Genomic DNA, 13372 nt, shown 5'->3' with positions numbered 1-13372 from the left:
CTGTTATGGCGAAGTGCTATGATTCAATCAATTAGAAGCTGTTTCAAGCTTAGATGACGCACGAGGCAGATCACCTTCGCGGCGACCAATGAAAAAACTCGGCGCGAAAATATGACAAGTAGCAGAAAGAGAGCGAGGGAGAGAGAGAAGGAGAGAGAAATCTCGGATACTGAGAGGGGAATGCTCTGATCATTTATAAAAGAGCATGGAAGGAAAACGGGGAGGGAAGGGGTCCATGATAAAGGCATAAGGACACCAAAAGAGAAGAAGTAAATTTGATAGATAAGTGAAGAGGGTACCTTGTGGAAAAGTAGAGACTTGGAGAGTGACAGTTAAAGGGAGACGTTTTCTTGGAAGAAAAGATGCACGAAGGAAGAAGGGTGAGAGAAAAAGTGAGAAGAGAGAGAGGGGGAGAGGTTGGAAAAGAGAAAGATTTCAAGTAGATGGAAACAGCAAATAGCGATCAATCCACTTAGAGCATATTCGGTCAAACCAACAGCGAATTTAAGAGCGACTGAAGGGAGCCCCCTGGGGACGTGATTGCGTATCACTTTCCGCGCGTCATATTTGCTTTTTATTGTGCCTGCTTGAAGCTACCGTCGCAGCGAAATTTGGTTAAGCGGTCGGACGAGCGCATGATTGGGTTTTAATGTGGTTTCTCAAAAAGCATAGGCAAATTGATTCCCCCAAATTCAATTATCGGATCGGCCGCCGGTAATGTCTCTTCTCCCATCATTTGCAGGTTTATGAGATTTCGCGAGAATGTTATTTTTGCCGTCGTTCTCCAGTCCAGACCTTATGTTATTCCTGACGAATTGCTGAACACTCAGACAATATTGGGTCATCTCTTCTTCTGTCTTTGCCTTGGTTGACATCAATTAATCAGAGGCTTCGATTTGTGTCTGTTTCCCCCTTGAATAACCCTCCTCCTTAACACCTCTATGTGATATACTGTCTCCCCATTCGTCTCATGACGACCCCATCCCGCCATTGCCTACACTCGGGTCGCGAATTTCCAAATTTTGTAAAATATTTCATGGGTAAAGAAAGTAAACCGAGTCAATAAAAATAATAATGATAAATCACCCTTCTACACCACTCTTGTATTGATTGAACAAATGACCAACAAACGCGCATATATGGGTAGATTGAAGTGAATTTCACCAAACACATTATGTGAAAAGAGGATTGTTGTCGATAAGATATAGATTAAAAAACTTATCTTAAAAAGGAACTTGAAATGGACACTCAGAAATGAGTAAATTGAAAATGCAACCACTACACCAAATCACTTCTCTTTTGCAAAATATCAGCAAATATTTTAATGTAAAAGAAAAAACCACTGTTTGTTGAAATTATTATACTACAGTGTAATTACTCTTATCATTTACGTCACTATTACGTTTATAAATACCTTTATCATCACCATCATCATCATTGCAATAATGATAATGATTTTGTGAAGATTTTCATATCTAGTATGGTAGCAGTAGTAGTAGTAATTAAGCAGCAGCAGTAGTAGTAGTAGTAGTGGTAGGAGTATAGTAGTAGTAGTAGTAGTAGTAGTAGTAGTTATAGTAGTAGTAGTAGTAGTAGTAGTAGTAGTAGTAGTAGTAGTAGTAGTAGTAGTAGAAGTAGTTACATCTAGTAGCAGTAGAAGTAATAGCTGTTGTAGTTGTAAAAGTAGAAGTAGAAGTAGTAGTAGTAGTAGTAGTAGTAGTAGTAGTAGTAGTAGTAGTTGTTGTTGTTGTTGTTGTTGTTGTTGTGGTCTTCTTATCAATATTAGTATCATTGTTGTTATCATTATCATTATTATTACTATTCATTTATTCATCTACGTTACCATTGTGTGGAAAACGTCCACCTTTCATTTCACAGATGTATGAATGTATATCTGTTTATTGTACATGGTTTATGATCAGTTTAGTCTGTGTTGATAACCCAAGTGGATATGCTGATGGCTTGAACCCTCTTTTTCCTTAAAAAAAATGCATTTTCACATTTAAAAAAGGTGTATTAATTGTTCAGGTTTTACTCTTTTAAATACATGTTAATGTAGTGAATAACGTTTCAAACATCAATATCACTATAATTGCTTATCGTGGAACACTTATCAAAACATTATCATGCTACATTCTGTCTGTGATTTAGTGAAATACAATGAATATTTATACGATCGATTTTATACGATGTTGAAGAATTAAAAGATATGATTCAATATACAAATAAGTGAATATTCCCTTCTCTGTGAAGTGGATCATCGCCTTTACAGCTTGGTCGCTTCGCTCTCTCAATTATCGATTGACCCTTGACACCGATTCTCCCCATTCATGACATCACAATGACACCTTATGCTTTCTTCGAGAAGAAATAGAACTCATTGTTCTTGGAATGTATACAAACTGTACTATGATTATAGACAATGTGAGTTGATCGAATCAAGTCTTACTGCTGCACGCTCTCTCTCTCTCTCTCTCTCTCTCTCTCTCTCTCTTTACCCGCCCTAATTGCATATTTTGCGCTCCCTTGCTTTAAAGAAACAACTTTAGAAAAAATAAGATTAAAAATGACACAGACATAATTTGCATGTAAATTTTAAGTAGGCCCTATCTTCATTCAAGCTAACAAACCTGCGGTACAGAAAAAAAAGTCACTTTTCACCCTACATTATTCCATGCATTACTATGCTTGGCCCCTGAGATTGATGTTCATGATCGTCACGCACATAATCTGTAACTAATATTTAAGTAAGAACTTATCTACACTCAAAATACCGCCGTGAAGGATAAATGTTCAAGAGCATCTTGGAAAACGACTCCAAATAACAACCTTTTATGACTGAATGATATGTTCTGATGCATTCACAGCCATGGCTCCTATGAAATCATACTAGGCCGTTGCCGAAGAAGCAACATTGGATGGAGGTCTGCAGTTCTTACCAGCAGAGAAGAAAATAATAATGATTTGTTGCCGATACGCTCGCCTTGGGCATTAACCAAAGATATATGTATATATGTATATAAATATATATATATATATATATATATATATATATATATATATATATATATATATATATATATTTCTTTTCTTTTTTTTTGTGCATCAACAAACATTAAGGCAAGCGTTTCGTAAAACTAAAAAAAAAACCCAAATGAAAGACTTTGCTACACCAATAATCATTTGATAATATTTGTAGCTAGGGCAAAAAGCATGAAAAGGGTTCCCATGAGTCAAATTTCGTACAAACCGGCATGATTATTGACTAATTCAAAGCTTAATGGTGGCTGTTTAGTGGGTCCTTTAATTTTCGTACTCGATCTACCTTTTTACAGTATTGTTAGGGAATTTTCTTTTTACGTTGGAAGCTAAGTGGTTTTCCTTTCAATTGCCTCGCAAAGATTCAAAGATTTTTTTTTTTTTATTCCGTCGAAGGAGTTGAAGAGGACTTAGAAAACTGAGTTGCTGTATTATAATGATGATCTTTCCAAAGAATCGAAAAATCAAAGGAACAACTTGATATTTTGCACCGGCTGATCATACCATTGACCTTAGTCACAAATTGATGTACGTTTTTCTTTTTTTTTCCATCCATTATATCCACCCCGCAACTTATGTAGAAAATGTAAAAGATATTAAGTGAAGTAGATATAAACGAAAACGTCATTTCGATATCAATGCATATCATTGCACTGATCGATTTTGTGTCTGTTTCCTTTTGAAAGAATCTCTTAAAGTAAATCTTTACAGTTTTTCATTGAAAGAGAATGTCAATTCCAAGTGCATTTTCAACCATCCCTTCGCTCTTGTCTGACCGTTGCATAAATTCATTGAGATTGTGAAGAAAGTTGAAGAACAACAAAGAAATACATGAACTTGAAATTGTTGTCTCCCAATCCCTTTGTGTGTGTGTTGTGATTTAAAAAAAAAAACAAAAAAACCCCCAAAATATATTGTACTGTATGTTAAACAAATAATAATTTAGCAGCACAAAAGAGAAGAATATAGCTGCTTATTTTTATTCATATTAATTTCATTGTTAACATGAACCTGATATCGAACAAGAGAGAATACAGCTGCTTATATTTGTTCATATTAATTTCATTGTTAATATGAACCTGATATCGAATGAAATTCAAATAAAGAATATCATAAAACAAAAAGTGTGTGCGTGTGTGTGTGTATGTGTGTAGTTTCTTTTTTTTAAACCGCTTTTTAAACAGAGAATGTTGATAGAAAAACGGTTGTTTGACACAAAGACAACATGGAAAATTTATACGTAAATTAAGCAGATTAATTCTAAATGACTCCTTGACAGGCAAATAAACGAACAGAAGATGGAAAGTAAAATAAGACCAATAAATCATATAAATTTCATGAAAGACGGTGCAATGATGGAAGGATGCCTGTAAAAGCAATGAATACAATGTACAACGAAACACATAACACGTGAATCTCTTGCTGGTTGTGGTCATATGTTTGCTTGTATGTGTATATGTGTGGGGCTGTGCGTTTTAGTGCTCCTCTTGCTTATACTGTTTTGTTTTGACTGTACTTGGTCGGATCTCCTTTTCTGATTCTGTCTGTTTATACTGAGCTGCAAGGCTGTTCGAGGCTGCTATAGGAGGTTTCAGAACCTCCCTTTTTGCTTTAGCATAAACGGGGTACTAGTTACGCTGTTTAGTATGCTTGCTTATGTTTTTGAGTTATTGTCTGAACATTTTTTTTTTTAATTCTGAGGGGGCACTGATGCAAGATATAGGCAGTTGCAGCTTATGACATGCTATTTGTAATATTATTGTCCGCTACTGAATGTGCCATTCTACGTACAATCGCCTGTTCTTAACCCGCATCGCTAGGTGGCGCAATGCCTGAAAATACTGATCTATAAAAATGTTGTCGTACTCCTTCTCCCTCTCTCTTCTTTCACAAGCATTTAAGCGCGAGTTCGTTGATTCACAAGCCAGTCACTAGCTCTACACTTGATTGACGTCACCTGGTGAACGTTGGGTTCGGGTTTGCCGGATCATAATATACAGAATCTGCCGTGCGCGTGACTGAAAGTCTACACCTGTCAAAAATGGGGTCATCAGGTGTAGTGCGGCTCGGGTGTCTCCTGGTCTTCTTGAGTCCACTCTTCACCGGGGGCGCTCTGGGGGAAGGTTTGGCGTCTAACCTGTGTAAGTGAAGTTCGACTCACTTATCTACCCAACTTTGCTTTAAAAATCATAATATTTATAGATTTATACTCGGTTCACCAGTCCTACTACACAATGGACGCATTGGACCAGTATTGACGTGAACGTGCGTTGATTGTTTTGTTTTTTCTTCTGCCCTAAAACTCTGGAAGTCTCCCGGCAAACTTACTTCATGCAAAAACTCTATGTAGTTTCAAGACTGAGACAATACCAACATATAGAAACAAACACAGAAATAAATGACCCCGTCCCATCGAATTAGCTTTTAGAGTGGTTAAGACATTAAATCACTCATTGGAGTAATAAAGGAAATGATATCTATTACTGACAACGGTGTCATCTAACATTGTCAGTATAACAACCTGACCCGCATATGTTTTTTATAATGCAATGTGAAAACTCGTGATCACTCATCTCATAATAATATGGTGGAAAATTGTGTGTAGAGCAGTGGCGTATCTAGGGGGGGGGGGGCAAGGGGGGCACGTGCCCCGGGCGCCACTCCTTGGGGGCGCAAAAAACGAAAAAAAAAAAAAAACGAAGAAGAAGAAGAAAAAAAAACGAAAAAAAAAACCGAAGAAGAAGAAAAAAAAACCAAAAAAGAAAAAAATCGCCCGGAAGGGGGAGGGAGAATTTGGGGGGGGGGGGGCAGAAAACCAAATTAAACAAGATAAAAACAAAGCATGATGATGACGCGGACAAAATGACAATGTTTATTGTGTTCACACAAAAATTCCATGTTCTGTGAGCTGAAATACAAAAATTTTCGGCTCGCTCGCTGCGCTCGCTCGCCAAAATTTATACAAAAAAGAAGGTAAGAACAAAACGTGATGATGACAAAATGACAGTGTCTATTGTGTTCACACATGTCATTTTATATTTAGCAGGCAAAATGTTTCACGGAGCAGCGACTGCAATTTCATTCGTTCTGAAGCGATCGGCGATTGGATCAAAAGAGGATGCCAACGGTTTCGAACATACGGGGGAGGGGGGCGCAAAAAAAAAAATCAAAAAAGAGAAGAAAAACCGTAATGATGACGCAGAAATATACAAATTTCGGCTCACTCGCTCGTACTAATTTAGAGTATTTTTTCAAGTCCTCAGTTTGTTGGTATCGTCATCTATAAGGTTGTCACTATAATTGTGAGATTTAATAAGCAAAAAATGACAAGAATTCCATGTTTTGTAAGCTGAAATACAAAAATTTTTGGCTCGCTCGCTGCGCTCGCTCGCCAAAATCTATCAAAATTCATTACATTTAAATCACCCTCAAAAGATCCCTTTTAAGTGCTTGAAAAAGCATCATGTGGACTTTGTTTAAAGTCCCTACCGGGATGGGGTTGGGGTTGAACACTTTTTCAGAAATTAGGGGCGCAATTTTCGTGCTTGCCCCGGGCGCCGTTTTTCCTAGATACGCCACTGGTGTAGAGGGCTACTATCCCAGAGATGATACACAACAATTCTAAGGTTTCTTTAAATTGTTTGTGTGTTTTCCTGTGTTTTTGTATGTCAGTGCGTGGGTCTGCATGTGCCCTTTATACACAGGCTTCCTAGTCGGGGTCAGGGAACAATACATTATAATAGGTGGCTTTGTTAGCGTCAAGGTTGTGGGTTACGCATGCAGGTTAACGATACAAACAAATCTTAGAATGTAATGCACGTCTGCGCAACGATTGTAGCCCTAAATGCAAACAGAATCCTATTATACTTGTGGAGTAGGTATAAACATGATCCTCCCACTCAGTTGGACTAAACAAAATATGCTTTTTCTTTTATCTGTTTATCTCATCAACACCACCACCACCTGATTCGCGCATAATGCATCATGAGTACATTTATACGTTTTAATAAGCCAGTTCGTAATTACCTTATATCCACATTGATACAAATGACCGTTCTTTTTTCTCAGTTGGATAGGCCCTTGACTTGTTCTTAAAGCAGCTATTTGATCATTATGCATGAGTTCGCTGCGATTTCTAGAAACACGTTCAAACACTCAGAGAATGAACTCGCGCATAGCAGGTGACCGGAATGATCTATCAATTGACACCTAGGGAAGCTTCTTTTTTTAATATTTTCTATTTTCCCCTGAATGCTCATGTACATATTTATGTACATGAGCATTCAGGGGAATGCTCATGCATTTCAAAATCAAAATCAATACAAATATATATATATATATATATATATATATATATATATATATATATATATATATATTAATCTATACTACCGAATACTAGGCTTAAGGGGCGATCACACATCGCCGGTTTAGATGGCGGTTCATGGCGGTTCTCAAACCGCCGTGAACCGTGTCCCAACGATGACGGAATACACTTAAACGTGATTTGACTACGTTCTCTACATGTTTTGAACACGTCGCTAACGCGGATTGGCGCGGTAGTAACACGGATCTCCCCGAAAGGTGGAGGAGTCCATACCAAGCCCCTAAAGTTGGATGCAATCAGAGCCCTTTCACTCGTATTCTATGGGCTACAACAAGGAGCGTATCGCTTTGTTAGGTAATCACAATCTAAAAGAAATTACGAAACGTTGTAACCCCCTGTGTATTTACAGGTTGACATAAGTGATGCAATAAGCAATTGTCTTCAAATTTCAATATACTTTTTTTTATGGCAAAGCAGAATCCAACATAGTTTACAACGTTTCCTGTTCCTTTGCAGGTTGTATATCAAGTGGTGTACAAGTAGGCCTACTTGCTTGTTTCAACACCTCTTTTTTCTCTTTCTTTATTAAGTTCTCACATATCTTTAAGGTGCGATCACACATCGCCGATTTAGATGGCGGTTCATGGCGGCTCGGTAATTCGCGGTGCTCCGCCAAAGATCGTGTTCACACCGTACACAAACCTTGGTCATCCGTCACTCATCCGCCATAAACCCCGAGAACCGAGAACCGCCAGAAAAATTAAACATGTTTAATAAATGGCGGTCTTGGCGATTTGAAATGGACCGTGTTCAAACGCCGTCCACCGTGTAAAGAACGGCTCCTCCGTGTTTGCACCGCAAGATCCTTGATAATACCGTGTTAACACCGCCATAACTTTTCATGCAAAAACAAATGTTGAACTAAAAAGAGAATAACTCCTCCGGCAAATGGGGAAAAAAGCAAAGATGAACCCCTAATACTAGGAGGGGTAAATATTACATTGAATGCTAAAGTTTCATTACTTTTTTATTTTAACACATAGAGTAAAACAGAAAATTTAATATTAAAAAAAAAGGTTTGTTGAATAGTACATCAGTTAATTTAAAAGGCGTGTTCATCATTTTGTTAAAGCTTGATAGCTTAAAAGATAGCCAGCTGCGTGAACCTGTAAGTTATACAAAGAAGACTTATGTAAATAATCTCTGCTTTCGTGATTATGTATGCCTTTTTGTAAGAGTACATGTTGATACAGATATGTTGAAACTTAAGGGAGTAGAGGGAAAAGCGATATTGAAACTTGACAACAAAAAAAAATCATTATGTTACATGAACCTGTAAATGAACAGGAAACTATGTAGATATTCGTCTTTGATATGTAAGTCTTTTTATTGACTGTTGTTAAATGACAAGTTCACCTTCATAGACATGTGGGTTGAGTGAATGCAGCAATATTAGTAGAACACATCAATGAGAGTTTGAGGAAAATCGGACAATCCGTTCAAAAGTTATGAATTTTTGAAGTTTCTGATCAGTCACGGCTGGATGAGAAGACTATTATAGCTTGTGATGTCATAGGAGTACAACGGTATAAAGAAAATATAAAGAAAATTCAAGATGTTCTCACTTTTCTCCCATGATAAATGAACACTCGACTTCTCTCTTTCAGAAGTCAGGGGAATAATATTACCCCTAACAGTCATAAGTCAGTAACAAGTCGAAGAAATGTGCACTTTATTCAAAAAGTAAAGTTTTGTAAAATTCTCTTTTTACTTTCCTTATATCGTTGTTCGCATGTGACATCATACACTGTATTAGTCTTCTCCTCCAGCAGTGATTGCACAGATATTCTAAAAATTCATAACTTTTGAATGGATTGTCGGATTTTCCCCAAACTTTCACTGATGTGTTCTACTATATATAATATTGTTGCCTTCACTCAATCCACATGTATATGAAGGTGAACTTGTCCTTTAAAGATATGTGAAGACTTAAGAAAGGAAAAAAAAAGAGATGTTGAAACAAGCAAGTACTTCTATATATAAACCTGCAAGTGAACAGGAAATTCGGTCTGTAAACTATGTTGGATTCTGCTTCGACATGTATGTATCTTTATCAACAGTTAATACAGATATTATAAAAGTTAAAAGAGAAAAAAAAAAACAACATGTTGAAACTTGAAGACGATAATTGCTTATTGCATCACTTTTGTCAATCTGTAAATACACAGGTTGTTACAACGTTTCGCAATTTCTTTTGATTGTGTGTACCTAAAAAAGCAATACCTCCTTGTTGTAACCCATTGAAGACGAGTGAAAGAGCTCTGATTACATCCAACTACAAGGGCTTGGTATGGACTCCTCCACCTTTCGGGGGGATCCGTGTTACTACCGCGCCAATCCGCGTTAGCGACGTGTCAAAACGTGTTGCGAACGTAGTCACATCGCGTTAAAAGTGCTTTCCGCCATCGTTGGGACACGGTTCACGGTGGTTTGAGAACCGCCATGAACCGCCAACTAAACTGGCGATGTGTGATCGCCCCTTTAGCAAGCACCATTTATAAGGATCACATGTTATCACCTCACAGATGCTTATCTCAATGAATTTACAAATCAACATGCCTGCTGGTATAGAAATTAACTTTTTCTGCTCATACGTAAAGTGGAGTGAGGAATGGCTAACTGGTCTTTTTGGTCTAATTTGGATGAGACCCCTTTTTGGACTCCTTTGAAATCAACTTCCTTTGAATAAACGCCACAGATGGGGAGCAGCAAACCTCAAGAAATGAGAAATCTTGTGTCACAAAATAAGTAGTTACGAGTACTAGTGGACACTTGTGAAAACGCGTATGAACGTTGCTTAAAATAATGATATTTTGAAGGCATACAGCTGTAGATGTCGTCTACAGTTACTGTCCAATTTCACTCTGAAATAATGTGCGTACGATGGGAAACATTTACCTTACAAATCACAAGCAATCACGTGCTAGCAAAATATTTCCTTTCTCTCGTTAAAGGACATGCATTTCGCAAATGAAATTGCTTGAGCGATGATTTTGAATATACATTACAACTGTGAAATGCATTTTTCGTGATACTAGAGAGTGATTGTCGTCTACGCATGAATTTTTTTTTTTTTATTTCTCAAAGCACCGTCGTGTTTTTTTTTTTTCGGCGGTAATTACGATATCAAAGCAAGAAAGTAAAGCTTAATGTCCCCCCCCCTTGTTGACACCAGCTAATGGCGTATTTCGTTAATGTTTAATGTACAAACCTATTAGTCCAATGGCATAGCCCAATACATCAGACCATTTGTTCAAATATGTCTAAAAGCACCAAATTTAGCACACATGTATTTCATTTCATTAATCGATCATCTATAGAATGGAAAATCTTCATAAATCAAGTGGAACACATAATTACACTGCATACCAGCACACATTAAAAAATGAAGCACAAAAGGTAATAAAAAACCACATTTCATTAATTCATCATAAAATCCACACTTAAATTTTTATACCTAATAACAAAAAGTCCATCCACCACATAGAATATTGCACTTGTTTCTTTTACAACCCACATACATTGGCCTAAATAAGTATAAAACGAATGTACCCAACTGTATATTGCCTATATATCTGTATGCTCATGTGAGTTTATGTTTATAAAAATATTCAAACCTACATGGTATAAGTATAAAATATACCACCATGAATAAATAAACACAGTAAAATCAATAATGAATACCAACAACCCTCCGCTATCCCTCAGACTTAGTTCGCAGACACATAAAATTCAGAATTTTCACAATGATTTTAACGTCGTTTCCCGTTGTCATGGTAACGATTAAAAATACAGTACAAAGTGACACGTACTATCAAGTAATAAGAAAGACTATATTTATAGATTTAGAATTACACGTTTAATTGCAATCAAAGATCGAACTATTCTCTGATGTCTTTTTCCTTTGCCATGGTATCGAACTAATTTGGAAAAATGACACACATTTCTCATTATGAACTTTCATTACTTCATATTATGTCGTCAACATAATGAGACGTCTTATTTTTCCTATTCTAAAGCGCAAAAAAATGATACTACACTAAAAACAAACGTTAGAGCGAGTTGATAGCTAAAACCAGAGTGTCGCAATGTTTGGGCAATTGTGATCTATTGCAAAATTAATTCCGATTCAATTAATTTGTAATCATAATGTCAATACAAACCAACGATTAATCAAAATATCTATAAAAAAAAAATCTGCCTCATTTCACCAGTGTCTATATGTAGAAAAGACAGTCGACTTCAATTCACATCGTGGTTAAATGCGACTCTGGATACTCAAAGCTCTTTTTGAAGTAAAGTCAGTATATAAGTGTATATAAGCTTACTATAAGGACGTGTCCCTCCCCCCCCCCCCCCCCAAAAAAAAAAAAAAAAAATAACAGCAACAGTCGAAAACTCTCATCTCATTTCTAATTGCCTTTGTGTACCAGGTATCCATCTCCTCTCGACTTTGCCATTTCTAAGTGGACCACCATCGGTATAACCTTCCGTGTGTCACTTCATTACCTGTCTATTCATTCATTTCATTCATTCATTCATTTCACACATGCATGTTCACATGCATGTTTTTTTTTTTAATTTTCATTTCCAATCAAACACAGGTAATACACTTTGACATGATTACATATATTGGAACATAAGAATACATATTGGTTCTTAAAAGAAGTTCATGGAAATGAAAATTGAGGGGCTGCTAAAAAGCGAACTTGTAGATTGCAGTCCCCTCACTTACGTTACATTACTACAATACATTAATTATATATGACTTTATAACACAATACAACGATACATTAATGTACCGTACAAGCTAATCATTGAAAGTATACAGTTTTCATTCAATGGAATCGGATGGTTACATGAAGTATACGCTTTCACATGTATACACATACACACACACACACACACACACACACACACACACAAGCACACACACATACACACACATACACATTCGCATACACACGCACGTACACACATACACATACGCACACACACGCACGTACACACACATGTTTGCATCCACATACATTGTGCACACACAGAAGAGAGTAGGGAAAGAGAGAGAGGGAGGGAGAGAGGGTGGAGTAGAGAGAGCGAAGGGCAGGTCAGCATTCTCGATGCAGGGTGAAGAAAAAAGAACAACAATTCCAAACAGTCAAACTAATCATGGGGTACATATGAGCTAATCAAATATTTCTTTAAATTACTAGAGAATGATTTCAAACTAATGGAATCTATTATATTTTTCCCAAGGGAATTCCAAAATTTTGGGCCACTGTAAATAAACGTGGATTTTGTAAATAGAGTTCGGGTAAGGGGCAAATGATACTCATCTGTTTGACGAGTGGGGTATTTATGAATATTTTTATTCTTATTAAACATATTTTCAAAAACTAAAGGAAGTGAATTGTTATACAAACTGTACATAAATTGACCAAGGTAATAATAATACAAATCCCTTACTTTCAAAACCTTATTCTCCACAAATAATTCGTTCAGTACGGGAATATTTGGAGGTATTACATATTACTCGAAGTGCTTTTTTTTTGTAAAAAAAATAATCTATCCAAATAAGTTGAATGTGTATTTCCCCATACTATAATTCCATACGTTAAATAAGGTAAAATTAACGTTGAATATAACATTAGCAACTTTTTAACATTGAGGAAAACAAAACTTTACTTTATTAATCACACCTATGTTACTGGAAATTGTGCGGCATATACAATCTATATGCTGTTTCCAAGAAAGCTTACTGTCTACAGTTACACCAAGAAATCTAACGGAATAAACCTGTTTTATCACTTCATTTTCAAAAATTATATCATGTGGCAATTTTTCAAGGGTATTACTAAGCAACATCACATTTGTTTTCTGTAAATTAAGCGATAATCTATTTGCTCTTAGCCATTGCATTATCTTGTTCAATTCTATATTCATGAC

The 13372-nt window shown here is 36.5% G+C and overlaps 1 protein-coding gene across 1 annotated transcript in view; it reads left to right on the top strand.

The window, feature by feature from the left end:
* Positions 1-5080: 5080 nt before the first annotated feature.
* Positions 5081-13372, top strand: part of LOC140244870 (uncharacterized) — a 41507-nt gene continuing 33215 nt past the window's right edge. Inside the window, exon 1 of the mRNA XM_072324479.1 lies at positions 5081-5162. Coding sequence (XP_072180580.1) covers positions 5081-5162 — 82 coding nt within the window. The remainder of the gene's footprint in view (positions 5163-13372) is intronic.

This window comes from Diadema setosum, chromosome 21 (genome assembly GCF_964275005.1).
Source record: "Diadema setosum chromosome 21, eeDiaSeto1, whole genome shotgun sequence".
Classification (NCBI taxonomy): Eukaryota; Metazoa; Echinodermata; class Echinoidea; order Diadematoida; family Diadematidae; genus Diadema; species Diadema setosum.
The sequence above is the reverse complement of the archived record's forward strand: the minus strand, read 5'-3'. Positions and strand labels throughout refer to the sequence as shown.